Source organism: Nyctibius grandis, chromosome 13 (genome assembly GCF_013368605.1).
Source record: "Nyctibius grandis isolate bNycGra1 chromosome 13, bNycGra1.pri, whole genome shotgun sequence".
In the NCBI taxonomy this organism is placed as follows: Eukaryota; Metazoa; Chordata; class Aves; order Nyctibiiformes; family Nyctibiidae; genus Nyctibius; species Nyctibius grandis.
Window position 1 is genome coordinate 7,619,946 of NC_090670.1, and position 18,866 is coordinate 7,638,811.

Below are 18,866 nucleotides of genomic sequence, written 5' to 3' on the forward strand. Positions count from 1 at the left end.
TTTAATTTATGTTCAGGTTAATTTATAAAAATTTGCATAATTTAAAAAAGGAAAACATCAAAAGAATTCGGTCTCAATGAAAATCCGCTGAAAAGAAAGTCACAGCTGCATTAGCCTCTCCATAGACTATTAAATGCCTCAATAATTCAATGAATAGTTTATAAAAATATATTTTTACATTTTACTGGGGAATAACAGACATAGACAAAAGGAAAATACCAGTTTGAGTGTAATTCCGCACTTCAGAACAACGTATTTTCATGGAAAAACAGCTTTTATTTTCTTAAGAATCCTAGTTAATAAGAAAGCCAGTAAAGCATTTGGTCTCAGTCTTTGTCGGTGCTCTACTTCAGTGTGAAGTCTGAAGGAAAAGGTAAAAAGACTAACATCTCGTCTGACTTTTGAAGCAAGCCAATCAAATTTGTACATCAGTTGGAGAGAGGAAGATTTACTGCACACAATGATTCTTTATTTTTCAAAGTATTTTTTCAAACACTAACCTTATTTTTTATATCTGATACCATGATAAGGCTTCATAGAACTGTACAATATTTATACATTTGTCAATAGTTTTCCTATATCAGCTGCAATTCCACTGTAAAAAAAGTGATTTAACTGTGTAGAGTGTTATATGACTAGACTCTCAAAAAAAAAAAGCTAACAAAACACAATAGTCTAACAGATCTAAAGCCTGGAGTCTAGAAGCTGGAAGAAAAAAGGAGCACTGAAAACAATACCCACCACACTACATTACACTCTTCATATGCCAAAACTTTCAGCCCTCAAAGGTCTGTGCTGCTTATTGCCAATAAAAATAACAAAGGCACAACCAACACAACCCAGCGATGTAATCTGAATATGCCACTACGTGCAGCTACAAACCAGGCAGTATTTCAGATTCCCTGAACTGTTCAACACCTTCTTGCGCTGAAATTCGCACACTTGTAAAGATGAGAAAATGGTCTTTCTTAGCCGGCAAGTTACAGCTCTTCTTTATAATACAACTCAAAATTAGAAACTTGTCATGCCAGCTTATAACGAGTCCCAGACTTTTAAACCTTGAATTCAAATATCATCTCTGTTGTAAGACCAGATTTTTGCCACAAAAAGATGTAATTTATAACCACAATGGCAAGCGTTAACTTAGATGCTCTGGTTGGCATAGCTACCCATACATGTCGATTACATACTAAAAAAAAAACCCAAACAAACTTAAGAGTACCATATAGACTTCTAGAAAAAATATAGATGGCAATCTCAGAACACAAAGTTTGAAAATACCAATTTTCAGACTATTCTGAATACTTCAGGATGGAAATCTAAGCATTAGCATCTATGGTTTCTTGCAATCCATATGAATTAAAAAAATTCAAAAGATCCTCCTTACAAATGTGCACTAGTAACCATCCGTATGAACAGCGTGCTATGAATTTAGCACCAATATTTTAATTGTTTAGTGCCTAAATTCCTATTCTTCTATCCTTAAGTATCAAAATAATAGTATTTAAATTAAGAATGACTATGCCCAAAACGGCTCCCCCAAAGTTATTTTTGAAAGCCTGCCACTTATTAAGATATCTAAAGTTAGAATGTCTTTTAAATCCTTGCTTTTGGAAATATTTCTAAGAGGGTTAGCATTTGCTTTTCCATATAAAAGAATATTATTTGAAAGCATATTTTCAAGTATTTCACTTTTGCACAACAAACTGTAGTTCAAGTTGCCAAAAGCCTTTAAGTTTTATGAAATATGGGAGATCTCCCCACTTTGAAGAGCACGTAAGGCTAAACTAAAACGTTGAAGAGAATTCACACTTGTCGTTCTAACAAAGTTAAAACCTTCACTCTAATATTAAAGCAAAAACTAAACAAAGCCAACCCATCAATCAAAAGTCTATTTTGCATACCTACTGCATACAGACCATCAGAGCTTAAGATCAGTCTTATTTCATTATGGCCTAGAATGTGTGTGCTCATGCATTTCTAGTCTCCTTGACATAACTCCAGCCCCAACAGAAGATCTAAACAGGGGAAGAAAAAAATAATGTACTGAATGCTGTGATTTAATAATCTATCTTCACTCAGTTCACCTTATGTTGGTTATGGCAACCTTGTTTGTTTTCCACTTTAAGTTTGCAACGTGGTACTACTCTTATCATTTGCTACTTAATGCACAGCCACATATCCCATGCATTCACCCTATACCTATCACAGCATCTGTTCCATAAAATGATCCAAAGTACTCAGGACAAGAGTAATTTTTACGGATGAGATACCGAGTTCCAAGGGGTACAGGAAAATTAACAGTAAAATCCACAAATCTTGTAATAGCTTTGCATTACTTAAGTTACATATAGTTACATAAACTTAAGAGTTGGAACATATTTCACACTCACATAATGAAACACTAATAAGCATAGTTAGAACAAAAGAAGCCTGATGAGTTTTACTGCATTCTTGGCAACTTGAGTTACATTATCTGAACAGCCAATTAATACAAACTTTTAGAACCTCATTAAATACTGCTTTTAATGAAAACTTCAAAGCACACAGTTGATGACATTCTAATATGCATATATTCATATGAACATTGTCTGCAGTCACCCTGAAGAAAGGGATAAACTCAAACAACACCCTAAAAACCATGCTTTCATAAAGCATTAAAGATGTTATGTATCTGCTTCAGCATCACTGCCTGCAAGGCTGCTGTCTGTAGATGGAGCACCATCTTCATTAATGCCCTCACCATTATTCTCCCTCTTATGGGCTTCATCATTTACATCCTCCTTAGACGTGTCATTAACTTTGGAAGCTTGTCTGCCTTCAGGCAGTTTAACGCTACTTGTTGCGGAATCTGAATCAGATGTAGTTTGCTGCTCCTTTGCATCAGGATCCTCTAAAAATGATCCCCACACCTTGAGCCTTTCTTCCCTTTCTCTTGCAGTCTCCTCCACCTATTAAAGACATGTTTATACACATAATTTCAAAGTCATACTTGTAAAAATGAATATTTACACAAAATTACACAAACATTTATATTGCAGTAATACCTCATGACTACAGTAGGCCTTGCTGACTGCAAACTAATGATCTGTACATTCACTAACTAATTCTCTTAAGCTTACATCTCCAACACACAATTTTAAACATCAAACAGGTCCTTTAAATTTTCACTAAACTGAATAATTAAGGATGATTTTTTGGAGACGTCCTAGCAGCTTTTGAGGAGAAACAAGATGGGGCAGGGGAAGGGTATGGGGATGAGAACACCAAGCACTTCTCAAATTAAAACACATTTACAGCTTGGAAGAAATATTCAATGAAATAGGACCATGAAAGGCTACCTGATAATCTGTTACACCATCCCATGTTTCAGCACTGAGCTGACGTCCACCAAACCACCTTCCATTTAGAGTTAGCTTGCACAGATCAGCTTCTGCTGCTTCTTTAAATGACACAGAAGCCACACCATCAGGGTGTCGCTGTAAGGAGAAACAACTTTCATTTAATAGTTTTCTGAATCATCTATTTATTCCAACATGTTTTAGATTGTCTTACAAAATCAGGATATAGCTCCATCTTGATCATACATAATTGTGTTTGAAAAACTCAATTTGCAAGTTTACACATTTTGTTCTATTGATACACAGAACAGACTTTTTGAACATATAAAACAAATTCTTCAGCTAGTTTAGCTACAAATAAATGTATTTATAAACTTTCAAACTTGTGACATATATCCAGGTTACTGGGAAGACTTAGAGTTTGCCTTCACATACGTTGAAGTACATAGGCGCTTAATTTCCAAAACAGCTAATTTTAAAATAGTGGGAGATTAGTTCAAGTCCATGAAATAAACACACAAAAGCAAATAAATGCTTCACTCCTATTTAAAGAATCCTAAATGTTTTGCACATTTACACATTATATCAATTCTGCCAACACAACCTGTAAAAAAATACCTACATCAAATATGAGAACCTTCTTTACTTGACCAAACTTCTCACATTCTGTCCGCAGATCTTCTCTGATCTCATTTAGCACTAAGGGATCCTCCTGCAATGCAATTGCAATGGTTAAATTAAACAGAAGCACTTCTCTCAGCTTTATTTTTGCTCAATCACCAATGGAACACATCTGCCAATCTATTAAAAGTGTTAATAGATATTAATATTAAATTAAGCGTTGTTATGCTGCATTTTCAAAGCCATTTGGGAGTTGGCAGACAGCCCTTATTTGAATTTAATAAATGTTACTTATTAATATGGCTTCTCCATTCTAACATAGTTATTGTCTACTCCTCTTTCCATCCCAGAAAGGAATATTGTCATGATACAGTGAAAAAGGACGACTTCAAAAATACATATGAACATCTTTGTCTTGCTTTTTAGAAATAGATGAATGAATTTTAAACAGATGCTCAGCACAGGAAAAAACCCTGCCCAAACAGTAAGTTCAATTTTGTTCTAATTTGCGTAGAATTTTGCTAAAACTCTTATGGCAGAAAGTTCAGACAACATTAACTATAACAGCACAATGTTAACTATAACAGCACAATCTACAGTACCAAACTGCACCTTCCTACCTCAAAGTCCTTTGGGTGAAACATATTCCTGATAATAACGATGCGTTCATGTCGCAATCGAGTTGCACCATCTTTCTTCTCAGGCCTCCAATCCAGCTGTCTAATGAAATGAAGCAACAGTAAGAAGATATTGTTGCGTCTCTCTTCAGTTTCTACAAGTATTTGTTGAAAAAAAATCATTAATTCGGTATTTCTTGCAATACATCAACTAAAACACATATTTTGACACAAAGAGTTAAGTTACTCTTCTACAAAATGCAATAATCATCCAGTTTTACCACTTCTACAAAGCAGTTGAGATTTTAAGGTACTTAAGTGCTCACAGAGGGAATATAAATTATTGTAAAAATCAAAGCATTTTCTTAAACACTGAAAAAACAATGAAGTTTTAATTCCTTCCCAGTATCAGCTCAGATGCAGGAATCGGCTGCTCCCAAGTATAATGCAAATGTCAATATTTTACCATTTTTTTCTAACTTATTTTGTAAAAAAGGAGATCCACTATTCCCTTTGGTAAAATTTAGTTGCTTTTATTTCAACAAGCATGCAAGAACACCTTGAGTCTTACACAGGCATTGCTGCAAGATGTATTTTGTTCCACAGTGTACAGAGCCAGTGCCACAAACTAGCAATGTAACTCAGGGCATCTGTTCTGTGACTTTGCCTTCCCACGAAAAATGTTACTTCTTGTAGAAATGTCTGCTTCATATCCTATTACAAAAAAAGCACACATTCACTTACACTTCTAAATCTCAAAATCTTATATCTGGGGGGGGAATCTTGTTTAAGTTCCTTCTTGTATCTGCTACTTCAGCTGAAGAAAACTTGAGATTTCTAATGAAGATAGTAGCAAGTAAATTTTGCTCTTCAACTCAAAAGGAACACCAACTGAAATCAGTTTATTCATACAAATTGCTGTGAAATGCAAGTTCATTATTTTCACACTTCTCTCAGCACACTGGAGACTTCTCATAGCAAGAACTGGCAATGTATCTCCGAGGCAGATACATTTCAAGCTACTTTTATTTTTAATTGATAAGATGTCAAGTAGCTTTTGTTCCCTTTAACTACAGCCAAATACTTCTGCGTTACTATCTAAAATGTTTAGTGGAATACTGCTTTCATTAAAATATTAAGAGTCCTGTACTCAAACTTCTTTCTTCTTTAATCCGTATCTTCTTGGTCCCAAAAGGCAGAAAAACAATTTTTAAGTGACAAAAGCAATGAATGTAGGTACAATTAAAAAAACAGTTTATTTTATACCAGAGAGAGATGTCTGGGGGAATCTACAGATGTATTTTAGTATTTGCTCCTGTGGAAGCTAGCATCTCTTGCCCTTTGCAAATAGTGAAGTATGGTACAAACAATACGTGGAGAGCCAGAGCGTTATTACCTTATAAAAGTGAGCTTTTACAGTGACAGGACTTGTACACTCTCACACACTGAGAAAAAAAGTCTTTTATCTCCCGAGAGTTGTAATATTTTCCTCTATACCTAAAAGGACCTCGGTTCCCTATGTATTATTTTAATGTGTTGATCACAAAGTAGTTCATTATGTCAACATTTAATTTAGGAGTTCCTCCCCTCCAAATGCATATTATTTAAGCTATTTCGCTGTCAGATAAGACTTCAATTTTTGCATAAATCTTAGCATTGCATTAGAGAGAAAGCAGTGCTTTACTAATAGCACTTAGAATTCAAGCCATGTTTTACTGAAATAAAAAATACAAACTTCTGTTGTTGAGACAACTTCTTCTTGTAGTCTTTACATTTCTTCTTCTTTTTGCTTGCATCATACTCCCCCTTCAGTTGAAACTTTGCAACTTCAACATGCAATTTATAGCCTCTAATTTCTGCCTCATCCAGAAGTCGCAATGCAAGTTGAACTGATTCTCTCTATTTGAAAATAAAACAGAACACAAGCTTTAAAGCACATGGCACAGTCAAATTATTCCAATGACATTTAATTAAAGAATATTGTGCTAAGAATCAACTCCCTGTCACTGAAAACCATAATGCCAGATCTCTTCCAAGTCTCTTGACACACAGCTGGCAATGCCTCATCAAAACCCAGTATTTCTTCACCACCGTTATAGCAGATTAATGCTCCCAAAAGCAACTGCATACATTCATTCAAATAGGTCACAGAAACTAACCGGCAATGGTCAAGCAACCCCATGAACTTAAAAGTGAGAATAAAAAAATTTTAGGGTCCTGATTTTCTATAAAGCTTGTATCACTTTTCCAAGAACAGCAGATGTTGAGGCTCTTAAGTAATTTTTAATGTTTCCTAGAAGTCCTTTAGTGTGGAGACCGTCTTTATATTTGCGCACTAAACAGCCCTAACTACGGAAATTACAAAACTAGCACAGACTACAAGGCAGTTTATTTAGTACTGCTTGGTGCTTCTTGCAGGATTAAAGCAGGTTGCACTTGCAAGCACTAACTTTCCAAATGATTCACAAGTGAAACACACAAAGGAAACAGTACTGCAGCCTAAACCTTTGTAGGTTAATACAGAATGCAGGAACAGTTCTGAATCTAACCAGTTCTCAACTAAAAGCTGTAAATACAGGACTACAGTATGTTCCTTCCTGACTCATTATTTTTGTATTCTTGGCTGCACAGTGGCATATTTTCAACGTAAAAGATGAAAAGGTCCCCCATTTCACCCCATAATCACTGGCACCCGAGACAGGAACATGTAGACATGTTCAGCAGGTATTATGGACATTTTCAAGGGAAGGGCGGGGGTGGATAAGGGAAACTAATGAGGTGCACAAGCAGATAAGTGGGTGTTTCTGGAACAAATCTTTAAAAAAGACACCTAAATTCTAAGTTATACTTTAGATATTGCAAAAATCTTCTGAATATGATTCTGAGACAGTGGCCACAAGTATCTTCAACAAGAAGGAAAACTGCATTTCAGGGCACCACTGACCTTTAGATAGCAACAGAGGCCATCTCCTTTAAGATTTCCTTCCTTATCTTTGTACAGTTTGATTTTGTGTTCTTCTGTCTGAGGATCTCGCATAATGATACCACATTTTGACATGACTTGTACAAATTCATCTTTTGTAATGTCTGGAGGTAAACCTGCAAAATAAATTAAAACAGAAGGCTTGAGTACGTTAAATTTCTTTTAAAACCTCATTAGAACAAAAGCCCTACAGTGTTTCTTTAAATGAAAGATATCAAACTTAAGGACAACATTTTACATAGACCATAAGAAACCACTGCCCTTGGGACCAATATTTTTCATATTACCTTTTAAACATTACTTCATACCAATATTTTGAAAATTCTTTTACTTTTTAATAGGTGAAACATATAGCAACATCTTTGTGCTCCCTAATATGCAGGCCTAGAGCTTTAGCGCTGTACGTGATACCGACACAGCAGTAGACACAATGGCCTATGTGAATGTAATCATCCTGCCCAAGTTTTAAGTTCCACTGCACCTCTAGGGATCGGAGACAAAAAACCCACAACCTATAAACAGACAACTATTTTCTCCACCCACAAATTCAACAAAAAAAACAAATGATAATGTATAGATTTTTTAAAGTCTGAACTTTGAATTGAGGACAAGAAAAAAAAAAAAAAAAACAAAAACAAAATGGAGGAGAAAATTATGTGACTGTTCCATGTTAGTTTGGCCTGGATGAAGATTTTTGAGAATTCAAGCATTTCTGTGACTGCTCAGAACCACCAAACGTACCTTTGGGTATGCACCTAAAGATAGCACCCCGACATCCAAAACAGGTAGAGAAATACCATAATAAATGCACAGATAGTTTAATTTCAGCTTCCCCATTACCTGCTCATTCTATTCTCAGTTTCTTTTTTGTATTTACGGTTTCCTCCCTCTTATCTAATAATTATGTATTTATAAAATCAAATAAAAATTAAAGATTAAAATATTAAGTGATGTCTATAGTCAATGCACCATGTTCTTATAAACTTGTTCTCATTATCCAATTCCTTAGGAGCTCACACAAATTGTTTTCCTTGGCTGTAGTTTACTTGAAAAAAAAACCAGTGACTTGGCTGACACAGCTCACAGAATACCACATTTAAAAGATAAAAGCGTGGAACATGTCCCTTATACTACTTTCCCACATCTGCAATTTAAAGGTCACATAGACATTATGCAGTCGGGAATATAAGGTTAAGTAGCTTGCAAGTGGCAGACTGAATAGATAATATTAGAAGTCAGTGAGACATATACAAGTCTCTGTTACCATCTTTAGCTCAAAGTAGATAAATAAATGCTATTACTTACCAGTCACATAAACATTTGTGTTTCTGTCTTCTTCAACATGAAACCATCCTAAAACCAAGAGTTTTAATTCAGTTATGCCAATATATTAAACATGGGAGCACACACTAATGTTCACATTCCATCAGATTTCTAAGAATTTTTGCTTGCTCATGGGAAAAGCCCTGAACATGCTTTAATTTGCTTTTTGTCCACCTTGTATATGGACTTAGAAGGATACCTATGATGTACCAAACAACTATAAAACCCTTCTGGAAGTTTTCAGAACAACCCATATCTTTGCTGTATGTGACAGGACTTCACAAGTGCCAGTTTCCACTCACTACTACACAGGTTGCAGCCTACAGAGGGAAACCCTTTGTCACTTACCTGGCTCAAGCTTCCGTTTTTCTGCTTTTTGTTTTGGATCTGTTTGTTGTGGTCCTTTCTCATTTGCTGACGGTTGTGTTCCTGATGTCTTAGAACTTACTGGTTGCTTAGTTTCAGCTGCTGTGCCAGAAGCAGATGAACTATCTGTATCGTCTGCATTGAAGCCATAGTTGGCATGGTATGTTGCCAAGAAATCCTCTGTTATCTGAAAAGAAATTTGGAAAATTAATCCAAAATTTCAAAGAACTACAGATTAAGGTTTGTAAGTGTTTTAAAGTTAGTTAGATGATGGTCAGTTTCTAATCTGGCAACACAGAAAGTAACAGTATTTTAAAACTGTTTTTAAATCATCTTTGTAAAGCCATACACACTAGAACAATCAGTTTAGACATGACCTGAACTAGACTAACATACTAATTCCATACAGCACATGAAGTTTTTAAACACACATTTCATGAGTTCTGCCTTTTTTCAAGCAAATCTTTCTGCTTTCCACATAAACTGGATTTGTCTGAAGGACAGGAACCAAGTGCTCCTGACCATGTTGAAGAGATAAAGTGACACTGAAAGTTAAGCCAGCAACTCATACAAGATGATGAATGACTGACATTTGTAGGCATCTGCCTTTTCATAGCAACATTTTCAGAGATGACATATACTTGTGTTGATAAACAATAAATATTGCACTTAGATGAAGATGTATCTTAACACAGTTTATAAGGCCATGCACTCTACTCTATATCCTACTAATACATAAATAATTAGCTTGCTCTTTTCTAGTCAGAAACTGTATTTGGATAAAATAGAAGATTGGCTAATGTCTATCTTTTAGAGACCAGAACAAAAAAACCCTACAAATTACACCCAGTACTTCCAGCCAGGTAAATTTTAATACTAGCCACTAGCAACAACATGCAAAGAGATAATACATCATGGCTGATTTTGCTAGCATCACTGCACTATGAAGTATTTTCTGAAGTTACACACTCTGAAATGATTTACTTCCAAAGCTGAGCCCTAACCTTTCCAATTTTTTTTTGACCTGTGCTGCACTTGCTTCATCTGCACTCAAAAGGGAACAAAACTTAAGCTATTACTATGTCATTAAGCTACTGTAAGAGAGCGGCACAATGGAAGTGTCCATGATAACAATGCAATCTCCTATCTTCTGTAGCAATTTGAAGCTTCTAAGCTTTTATTATGACAAATCAAAAATGCAGAATTGACAGTAACACGTTTGCCACAGTAACACAAGATGCTGTGGAACCCCGTGTAACTTAAAAGTTGAGCATGAAATAGCTGCTACACTAAACAAGACTTGCAACACACCTCGATCAGGAATGTACGTGGCTGCTCTTACAGACATGACATAACACAATGTCAAGAGAAAGGAAGAGTACAACCACCTTTGGTGAAGAAAACTCTGTTCTAATCAGGTTCATTATATGTAACACTAGCAATCTTAGCAAATCCTTAGTTTCATAGTTGATGAAATCCAGAGAATTAAGAAGCTTTTAAACTTTCTGGGGAACAATATTACTCATTTTCATCAGTGAACCTACTGATAAATTAGTGATTAAACCTGCAACAACTAGCCACCTTCCTGCAGCAGGATTATTTTTCAACTTCAGGGGGAACTGCATTCTCATGTAAAGCTAAATTTATTCTTAGCAAATTATCTACCATGGACTGTCAAATTCTGCCAGTCAATAACAAAGACCTTTTCCATAATACACTATCATCCTACCATATATACCTTTACAACTACTTCAATTAAAATATGTTTTTGCAAGCATAGAGGAATTTATAGAAGTATAAAGGCTTTTATTGGAACTCATGTCATACCATGCCTGCACAGAAAACAAGCACTCACACAATTTCTTACTTGGGGCTTCAATCCAGTTCTGGTCAAGAACATCACAGAAAGAGATCGGTTCTGTCTCCATACCCACACAGTTGTACAGTTTGGGGCAATTAAGCTTATAGGCAAAGAAATACAATACCACAGGACATGCTAGCATGTAATTAACTACTGGTCACACTGAAATGGAAAGGAATAGATTAACCAAATGAAGAACAGATACTCTATGCTTACAGAAGACATCCAATGCCTGTTTTTTCATAGTAAGCGATGAAGGCAGGCAGATGAATTCAACGTGTGATTTTGTGCTATGTCTGTGAACAACTATAAAAAGTTGGTATCCATCAATAAAGTATCATTGAAAGAAAAATCATTAAATAATACGCGAAGGTGCAATCACTTTTATTAAATATTTGCTTGTCTCCAAATTCTTCTGAGGAACGTTGACAGTTAATATCATTACCTTTTTGCACTGTTCTGAAATGTGCTTTAGTAGAAGTTCAGCAGACGCTCTGTTCCCAAAGTAGAGCAGCACTGCAATAATAGTCTGTAAATGATGATTACTTAGACCAGTCAGAATATTTTAATCTTTTGTCAGAGAACAGAGATAAGGAATTTTATTACTGCTCATGGAGTAGAGAACGAACTACAACTTCTGGCTCCTGCTGTCTCTTAAATCTGTTTTGATAAAACATTCTGTTGAATAATCATCAGCAAAATGAAGTAACCTGAGATATTACAATATCCAGCTCGGTGGCCTATCTATTACACATAGTGCTTCACAACGATTCTTTACCAACTTCTACTATACATCATATTTACTAGTGAACTTTGCTGTTCCTATATAATCTGTCCAACCCTTAACGTTATCTCCTCTACAAGACCGAAATTTGAGATAAGAAAGGCATTTAGGAAAGATCAATGCTCCTGAGAAGAAGAGATAAATTTTAAACAAAGAGGTGAGAAAGATGGGAAGGAACAACGGGGAAAAAGAACGACCCTTCTAAAAGTTACTGTGCTTACTGGATACAGCACTTCACAGCGAGCCAGGGATGCTCAGTTCTCCACCGCTCCACTTTGTGAGTCTGGATTTTTCTCGTTTTTGTCCCTCCATAAGCCATCTGCTACATGGACACCTTACTAGGTTTACACACACATAAACTTGGCACTACAGGCTTCATTCTCACTTAGATTCTCTGAATTGCAATGAAGTCAGAATCACAAATAAGAACTGGCACATTACATTTATCAAGTACATGCTACAAAATTAAGTTATTGCCCTCATTCATTGTTATAGAGTAACAAAACTATTTCACTTGCAGAGCAGTAGGTTGGCTCAACACATTAAATCTATGTCCCCTCTCACCTTGAAGAGCCACATTGCTATACTAAGTTCATTTTTTATACTTAAAATATTTAATAAAAAAAAACAAGATGAAAAACTGTAACATGTTTCCATTCTGTGGAATGTCTCTAAGCCAAACACACTCAATTTTCAAGTGCATTTCCAAGATCTAAGGAGAGGGAACAATACATCTTTACACATGCGTCGTTTTCAGATGATAATAAAAGAGGAATACACTACTCCATTTTCATCTAGACCTCTTAACACACTAGTCCACTCCTTCGCTGCCAACAGAAAGACAAAGATCACCACAGCTACCGTGATAAAGAAACCTAAACATGTCAAAGGCAGTACCGATTCGTTAAGATCCACAAATACAACTGTGACTTCATGCCAGGCCCGAGCAATTCTAGAGATTCACAGCCAAGGAGAAAAGTCAACCTACAGCTCTTCACAATAAACGAGCAGAAAGCAGCCGGTAAGGTTACAGATGGAGGCAACGCCAGCTGCCATGGTTTTGTCTGTAAAAACAGCGTGTCAGTGACACAGACACTTTCAGCAGAGGCCTGTCTGGTTGAATCCAGACAAGCGAGACAGCTCCGTGGTGAAGAGACCCAACATCACCCGTTCTTCACTCTCACCCTTCCTCAGGACAACTCTGGCATGCCACGGGGAGAGCTGCCCCACGGCGCTGTGCGGGAGCAGGGAGAGGCACCCCGCGAGGCTCCCACACACAGGGCCGCCGCCAGGCGAGGAGGCCGCTCCTCACCACGGGAAGCGGAGAGGGGGCACCGAGCGCGCCCGCCCGCCCGCCGAGGCGCCCCCCGCACCCACCTTGGGGAACCAGGCCTTCTTCTCCCGGTCCCACTCGTAGGCGGCACCGTCCGCCGGGTCCACGTAGGTGAAAGGGTCGGACTCGCCCTCGCCGCCGGGCTCGGCCTCGTACTGCTGCTGGAGCTGCAGCTGCCGGTAGAACTCCTCGTTCCCGTCCTCACCGCTCATCCTGGCCCGTTCGGCGGGCCTCGGCGGCGGGTGGGGTGGGGGAGACGCCCGCACCGGGCCCAGGCACCCGCACCGCCGCCCGCTGGCTCCGCCCCTCTCGGCGGCGGGGCCGGGGAGCGCGCGGGCACGCGCGGGCACGCGCGGCCGGGAGCTGCGGGCGCGAGCACGGACCCTCTCAGCCTCACGCGGTCGCTGACCGTCCCAGGGCCCCGCAGCGCGCAGGACCGGAAGCGGCCCCCTGCCCCCTACGGGAGTTTTTTCCTCTCTCCCGCCCCTATCCACGCCGCAGCCACTGAGCCGTGGGCTGGCTGATCACGTGGAGGGCGCCGGAGCCAATGGGGAGGAGGGCGGGGAGCCCTTCCTGGAGAGGGCCGGGCGCTTGGGGCCGCGGGGGCGCGCGGCGGGGGGCGGGGCTGGCTTTCCCGCCTCTGGGCGGGCCGCGGCCTGCAGCGATGGCGCAGCCACAGGCCGTAGGGGCCCGGGCTAGGCTGGGACAAAGGCAGCCGCCCTCCTCGCTGCTCCAGACCTGCCTCACCCCATTCCCTCAGGCTGCAGCTCTGTTTCGCCACAGCCAGGGCCCTGAGGCCCTGGGCTTGGAAAAACCCTTCTGGGCCTGCTGTGGGCAGGGAGCCGTGCCTAGACAGGCTGTGCATGGAGACTGTCGCAGTTTTACTTACATGATACAATAAAGGTCTGCTAAGGGACGTGAAGCACTGAAAGCACTTTCTCCTGCAATACTTTTCCCTATTGTACCTTGGACAAGACTGAACAGTCAAGTTGCTGCTGTCATTGAGGTGCTGTGCAGCTAGCTGGCTGTCATCTGTCACTGACACGGAAAGTCTGTTTTCATATCCTGCTAAAGGCAAAGACAAAAACAGGTAGATGACACTAGGATGTTATGCTAAATGTCAAAAAAACACATTGGTTTTTGCTCCTTCCTTGGCACAGGTTGCTGGTGCAAATGCTTTGACCAGTTAAGCCTCCTGGAGAGAAGGAGTGGCTGCTGGGGTTTACCAGGGTGGCAAACATACCTGCTTTCCACAGGACAGGGGTGTGACAGGCTGAGGGTGTCCGGCTATGGCTGTTGAGCTCCCTTCAAAAAGGGTTGGTGCATTGGTACAGTGCAAGGGATGAGGCTGTATTCAAAAGTTTGAGTTGGTTTGCATTAATGAAGTCTGCAATTAGTTGTTCATCAGTGTAGTACTCTCTGGATATGTAAATATTTTAAATAGAATTTTCTTACTAGAATCAGTTGTTTTACAAGCCCTTCATTCGGTGCCATCTAGTGGTTTTCACAGTGTAATCCAGAGAGCATTACATCAAAAGCAAATTTAATTGCTGAATTATGTATTTAAAAGTATTTTTATTTAGAGGATGAGGAAGCATACTGTTTAGGTTTGGTTTTGCTAAATTACACCTAGAGCTATAAAACCCAGATATTAAAATAGTGCACGTGTTTTAAATGCAAATGTAGCCCCATTGGAGCTGGCAGTGGCTGGTTGCCAGTGGCAAGACAGTATCTTTCCACTCAGAAATGAAAATTATATTCAGTACAGAAGTTTTCTGGAAGTGAATATTCCAGGAACAAATATATCTTTACTGTCATACAGACTGGAATGATAATAAAATCAAAGACACAATCCTCAGCTTGTGGAGCTCTGTAGGGAGTGACTGACATCAGCTAACTGGCTGGTCAACAGCCCATCAGATGAAATTGCTGAGGATATAAATATAGACTTCTAGTAATCTTTGGCTGTTACACAAAGAACATCCAGGCTAGTTAATGACATCTTTCATGCTTCAAGAATTTTCTCTTGGCAGGGCTATTACGATATTTGTCCAAAGATTGTTTTGTGATCACTTATAAACTGACAGCTTAAGAGACATTTGTAGTAGCTCTCAAATAGGTACTGGATTTTGGTGAGGAACATGAGAAGCTTAACATACACTGTGTTTATTTATAAAAATTGGAATTGGATATATGTTTAGAAGTAAGGTAATCACAGTCTTAAACATTGTAAGAGCAATACAATATGTCTTAAACTGCTTATTTGATTTTGGCAGTTTTTTACATTCATAACCTGAGTAAATGTCGTGATCTCTGGGCCCACACAGTACAGATTTCCCCAGTGTACAGATCTCCCTATGGCAAGTCATTAGGGCACTGTCCTGGGGAGTAGGAGACCCAAATTTAATCTCAATCTGATGAAAGTGAGAGCATGCTTGTATGCAGCAGGGTTAGTGCATGGTAAATGTGATCTGCTCACTTTAATGTAGATATGAGAACAACTACCTCAAATTCCCTCACACTTTCCGCAGATAACAGCGTATGTGATGGCGGCTGCTGTGGCACAGCTTCTTACCGTGTCGCCACCATCTGTTCTCCTCCTCTTCAGTAAAGGCATCACAGTGAGCCAGCTCAGGGAGCTGATTCGTCTGGAAGCTTGTCAATTTTTGGGGTCTAGACAGCTTTCTTCTCAATCACATCCTTGAAATGATATAATTCATGGCTGCACAAGCACTGCTGGTGCAAGCTGCATGTTCTGGGGATGGTGTGAAGAGCTTGAGCTCAGGTCAATCTAAGCTGTCCAGAAATGGCGGTTTAAATTCTGACAAAATATCTCAAAGTAAATACTAAAAGGAGGCGTTAGCGTGATGATTTTGTATCTGTGTCTGACTCTTCTGTGTGATAAAAGGCAATTTTGATTCATTAGAGCTGATTGTTGGTCTAGAGATACCGCTAAAAGTACCGAAAATCATGATTTTTGTAAAGTGGTGTTTTGCTGTCTGTTAGAGGGGAGCCAGCAATTCACTAGCTAATACTTACTTAGGTAGAGAGTTAACACTCTCTTCTTAAGATGCTTTGTTATGTTAACTCAAGGAGGCAATAACTAGTGATTGAGTACAGAGAGGTTACTCCTCTTTGGGCTTTCCATGGAGCTGGAGCCTGTAGCTGTTACACAGACTAGTGAGAGTGAAGAGAAGTCTTCACGGTGTGAAAAATGACAGGACCAGATCCAGATCTGCTAAAAATTCAATACCCTTTTCTATGCTGACAAAGGAAATTCCACAAAGCAGTTCACCTTGCACTGAGGGGACCATCTGTAGCAAAGCCCCTAACTAAACACTGATTAGAGCCTGTATTTTTTTGTTTGATTGTAGGTACCACTGATTGAAATGTGTAAGTGCTGTAGCTGTGTGTAACTTTAGCTTATTCTTTAATTGTAGTATTTTAGCAGAAACACACAAGTGTCAGCAGGCAGCCCATATTTAACTATGTAAATTAAAGCAATACTTTCTATGAAAACAAGCAGGTGAGCTTTAAAATGGCTATAATTTCATAGCCGACTTTAATATTCTGTGCCATTTGCTGACAATGCAGTCTGTTACACTGTATCCATGCTTTGACCTGGTTTTGTTCGTTTTTGTGGATGTTTTTTTAAACTAAACCAGCATCTCGTAGTGACAGCACAGATTAGAGTACTGATACTAAACCTGTTGCTAATGCAAACATTAATTACTACATTTATAGGCATTAAAGCTGTTAATGTGTACATCTCATTCACAAAACAAACTATAAAAAAGGTACATCCTAGAAATCATATTTACTCACTCAATAAGACTCCACATGAACAAGATGGAGTCTTGCCTTTCAGTATTTTGTGTCTTTTTTCTACGTATTCTTTCATTGTGGATATAAATACTAAAACCATAATTCCTTATGGCAGTTCTTTGCTAAATAACACTCAATATTTCTGTAAATAGACATTATTCCCATATGCTCTTATAGAATTACACTTCTATTATGGAAGGGTGAAAGAACTGTTTTTCAAAACACTGACAAAAGGGTGCAAAGGAAAAAACCCTTTTCCCCTAAATCCAGTTATGGTAATGATGTGGAGACATTTTATGGATAGTTATATTGGGGGAATAGATAGAATGAATAATATCAGATTGTTTAGAAAAAAGTAAATGTTGACCAATATACCAGTCCAATAGAACATATCAGGAAGATTTGAAAGTACAGAATTATAAAAGCATAAAGTACATGGAATAGTTAAATTATGGCTTTAAGTATTGCCAGTCTTTAACCAAAACTTGTGCAGCATATAGCAAAAATATCAATTTTGTAACAGGATATATTAGCAATAGATAGACCATCCAGTTAGAGGAGTAGTTACACAAGCAAAAAGTAGCTGCATGCAAAGCAAGGAAAATGGTGAATTAGGAAACTGTGATTTTTAAGGGCTACTGTGAGGTGTAGCCAAGGATTTTGCAGTGGGAAATTCGGTCTCCACCAGAGGCAAATTGTGAAGTCCAGAAACATGTGGCAGATTTATTTTCCAAAGATTTTAGTAAGCTAGAATAAAGAATGATGTAAGGAACTGTAACGTTTCATCGATTCATCTTTTGTTTAGAATTTCCTATAGTAAAATCCAGGAAGATAAAAGTAGGCTCATAAGTGTGTAGGCTTATTTACTTATTTCAGTCTCACCCCACAGCTCCATTAAGGAAAAAGAGAAGGGGAAAATATAAGTGCAGTATGTTGGTTACATTTATACATAGCTCACTACCGAGGAACGTGTTACATTAAGACAAAGAGAGTAAAATAAGGTCTCTGGAGTCTGCTTTGCCATAAATTGTATTTCTCTGGTGTTATATTTCCACTTATTTTGGTGGTCCTGTCCTGGTGTGCAAACGGTACAATAAAAGGGAGAATCCATTTGGAAATTAGTGCTTATAGCCTTGCAGCGTGTAACATAAAGAGTGTAATAAAATAAGGCCAGGCCTGACGGGATTAAAATGGACTATCATTAAACTGGTTTAAGATGACGACAGAGCTTGTATTCCAGTGCCCTTGGGATTTATAGTTTGGTTTTATTATTCTGATTAGGGCAGTGAACAGAGAGAGACTGCAAATAGATTTTCTTCATCTTATAATGAACTCAAATAACGGTGCACGGGCGGATAGATTTCCAGCCATGTGTTGTTAGGGGCTCTGTGCAGCTGGAGGGGTGTTCTGTCTTCAAGGGTTAGTTAAAATTGAAACTTCTGTGACTGACAGCACTATTTGGTTTAATTCACATAGTTGCAACTTCTCTTCTGTACTTCAACGAACAAATTCTTTTTTGAGAAAGAAATCCCTTAGTTTAAGCAATGGAAAATCCATTGTGTTTTCTATCAGCAACTCCCACAGAACAAAATTTTGGTTCAGAGTACACAAAATTCATAAAAATAAGTGTCATTCAACATTTTTGTAATGTGGGGTAGGAAGACTTGTTTACTGTGTTTCCTGATGGGCAGACAGTCCCTGCCAGCACTGCTGCTGAGCTTTTTAGGGATGCACAGGCTGCCCATGATAAGCTGTCACTGACTTGCCTTTGCATGCAGAGTCATAAAATCAGTGGATTTAAGATTAGAAGGC

The 18,866-nt window shown here is 38.6% G+C and overlaps 1 protein-coding gene across 1 annotated transcript; it reads right to left on the minus strand.

Annotated features, from left to right (window-relative positions):
• Window positions 1-255: 255 nt before the first annotated feature.
• HTATSF1 (HIV-1 Tat specific factor 1) lies at window positions 256-13,549 on the minus strand. The gene is made up of 9 exons (XM_068412059.1): window positions 13,274-13,549; window positions 9,234-9,438; window positions 8,868-8,915; window positions 7,524-7,678; window positions 6,315-6,478; window positions 4,583-4,682; window positions 3,964-4,053; window positions 3,342-3,479; window positions 256-2,951 (listed from the first exon to the last, which is right to left on the minus strand). The coding sequence occupies exons 1-9, from the start codon at window positions 13,439-13,441 to the stop codon at window positions 2,667-2,669; spliced, it is 1,353 nt and encodes a 450-aa protein (XP_068268160.1). The 5' UTR covers window positions 13,442-13,549; the 3' UTR covers window positions 256-2,666.
• Window positions 13,550-18,866: the final 5,317 nt, after the last annotated feature.

What these genes read in the sequence shown, in the direction of transcription:
- HTATSF1 (XM_068412059.1), bottom strand. Translation starts at nt 13,441, where the DNA reads ATGAGCGGTGAGGACGGGAACGAGGAGTTCTACCGGCAGCTGCAGCTC. An exon ending in AGAAGGCCTGGTTCCCCAAG is followed by an intron (nt 9,439 to 13,273) that starts GTGGGTGCGGGG and finishes ATTTCTTTTCAG; the next exon opens with ATAACAGAGGATTTCTTGGC. An exon ending in ATGGTGTAACAGATTATCAG is followed by an intron (nt 2,952 to 3,341) that starts GTAGCCTTTCAT and finishes TGTCTTTAATAG; the next exon opens with GTGGAGGAGACTGCAAGAGA.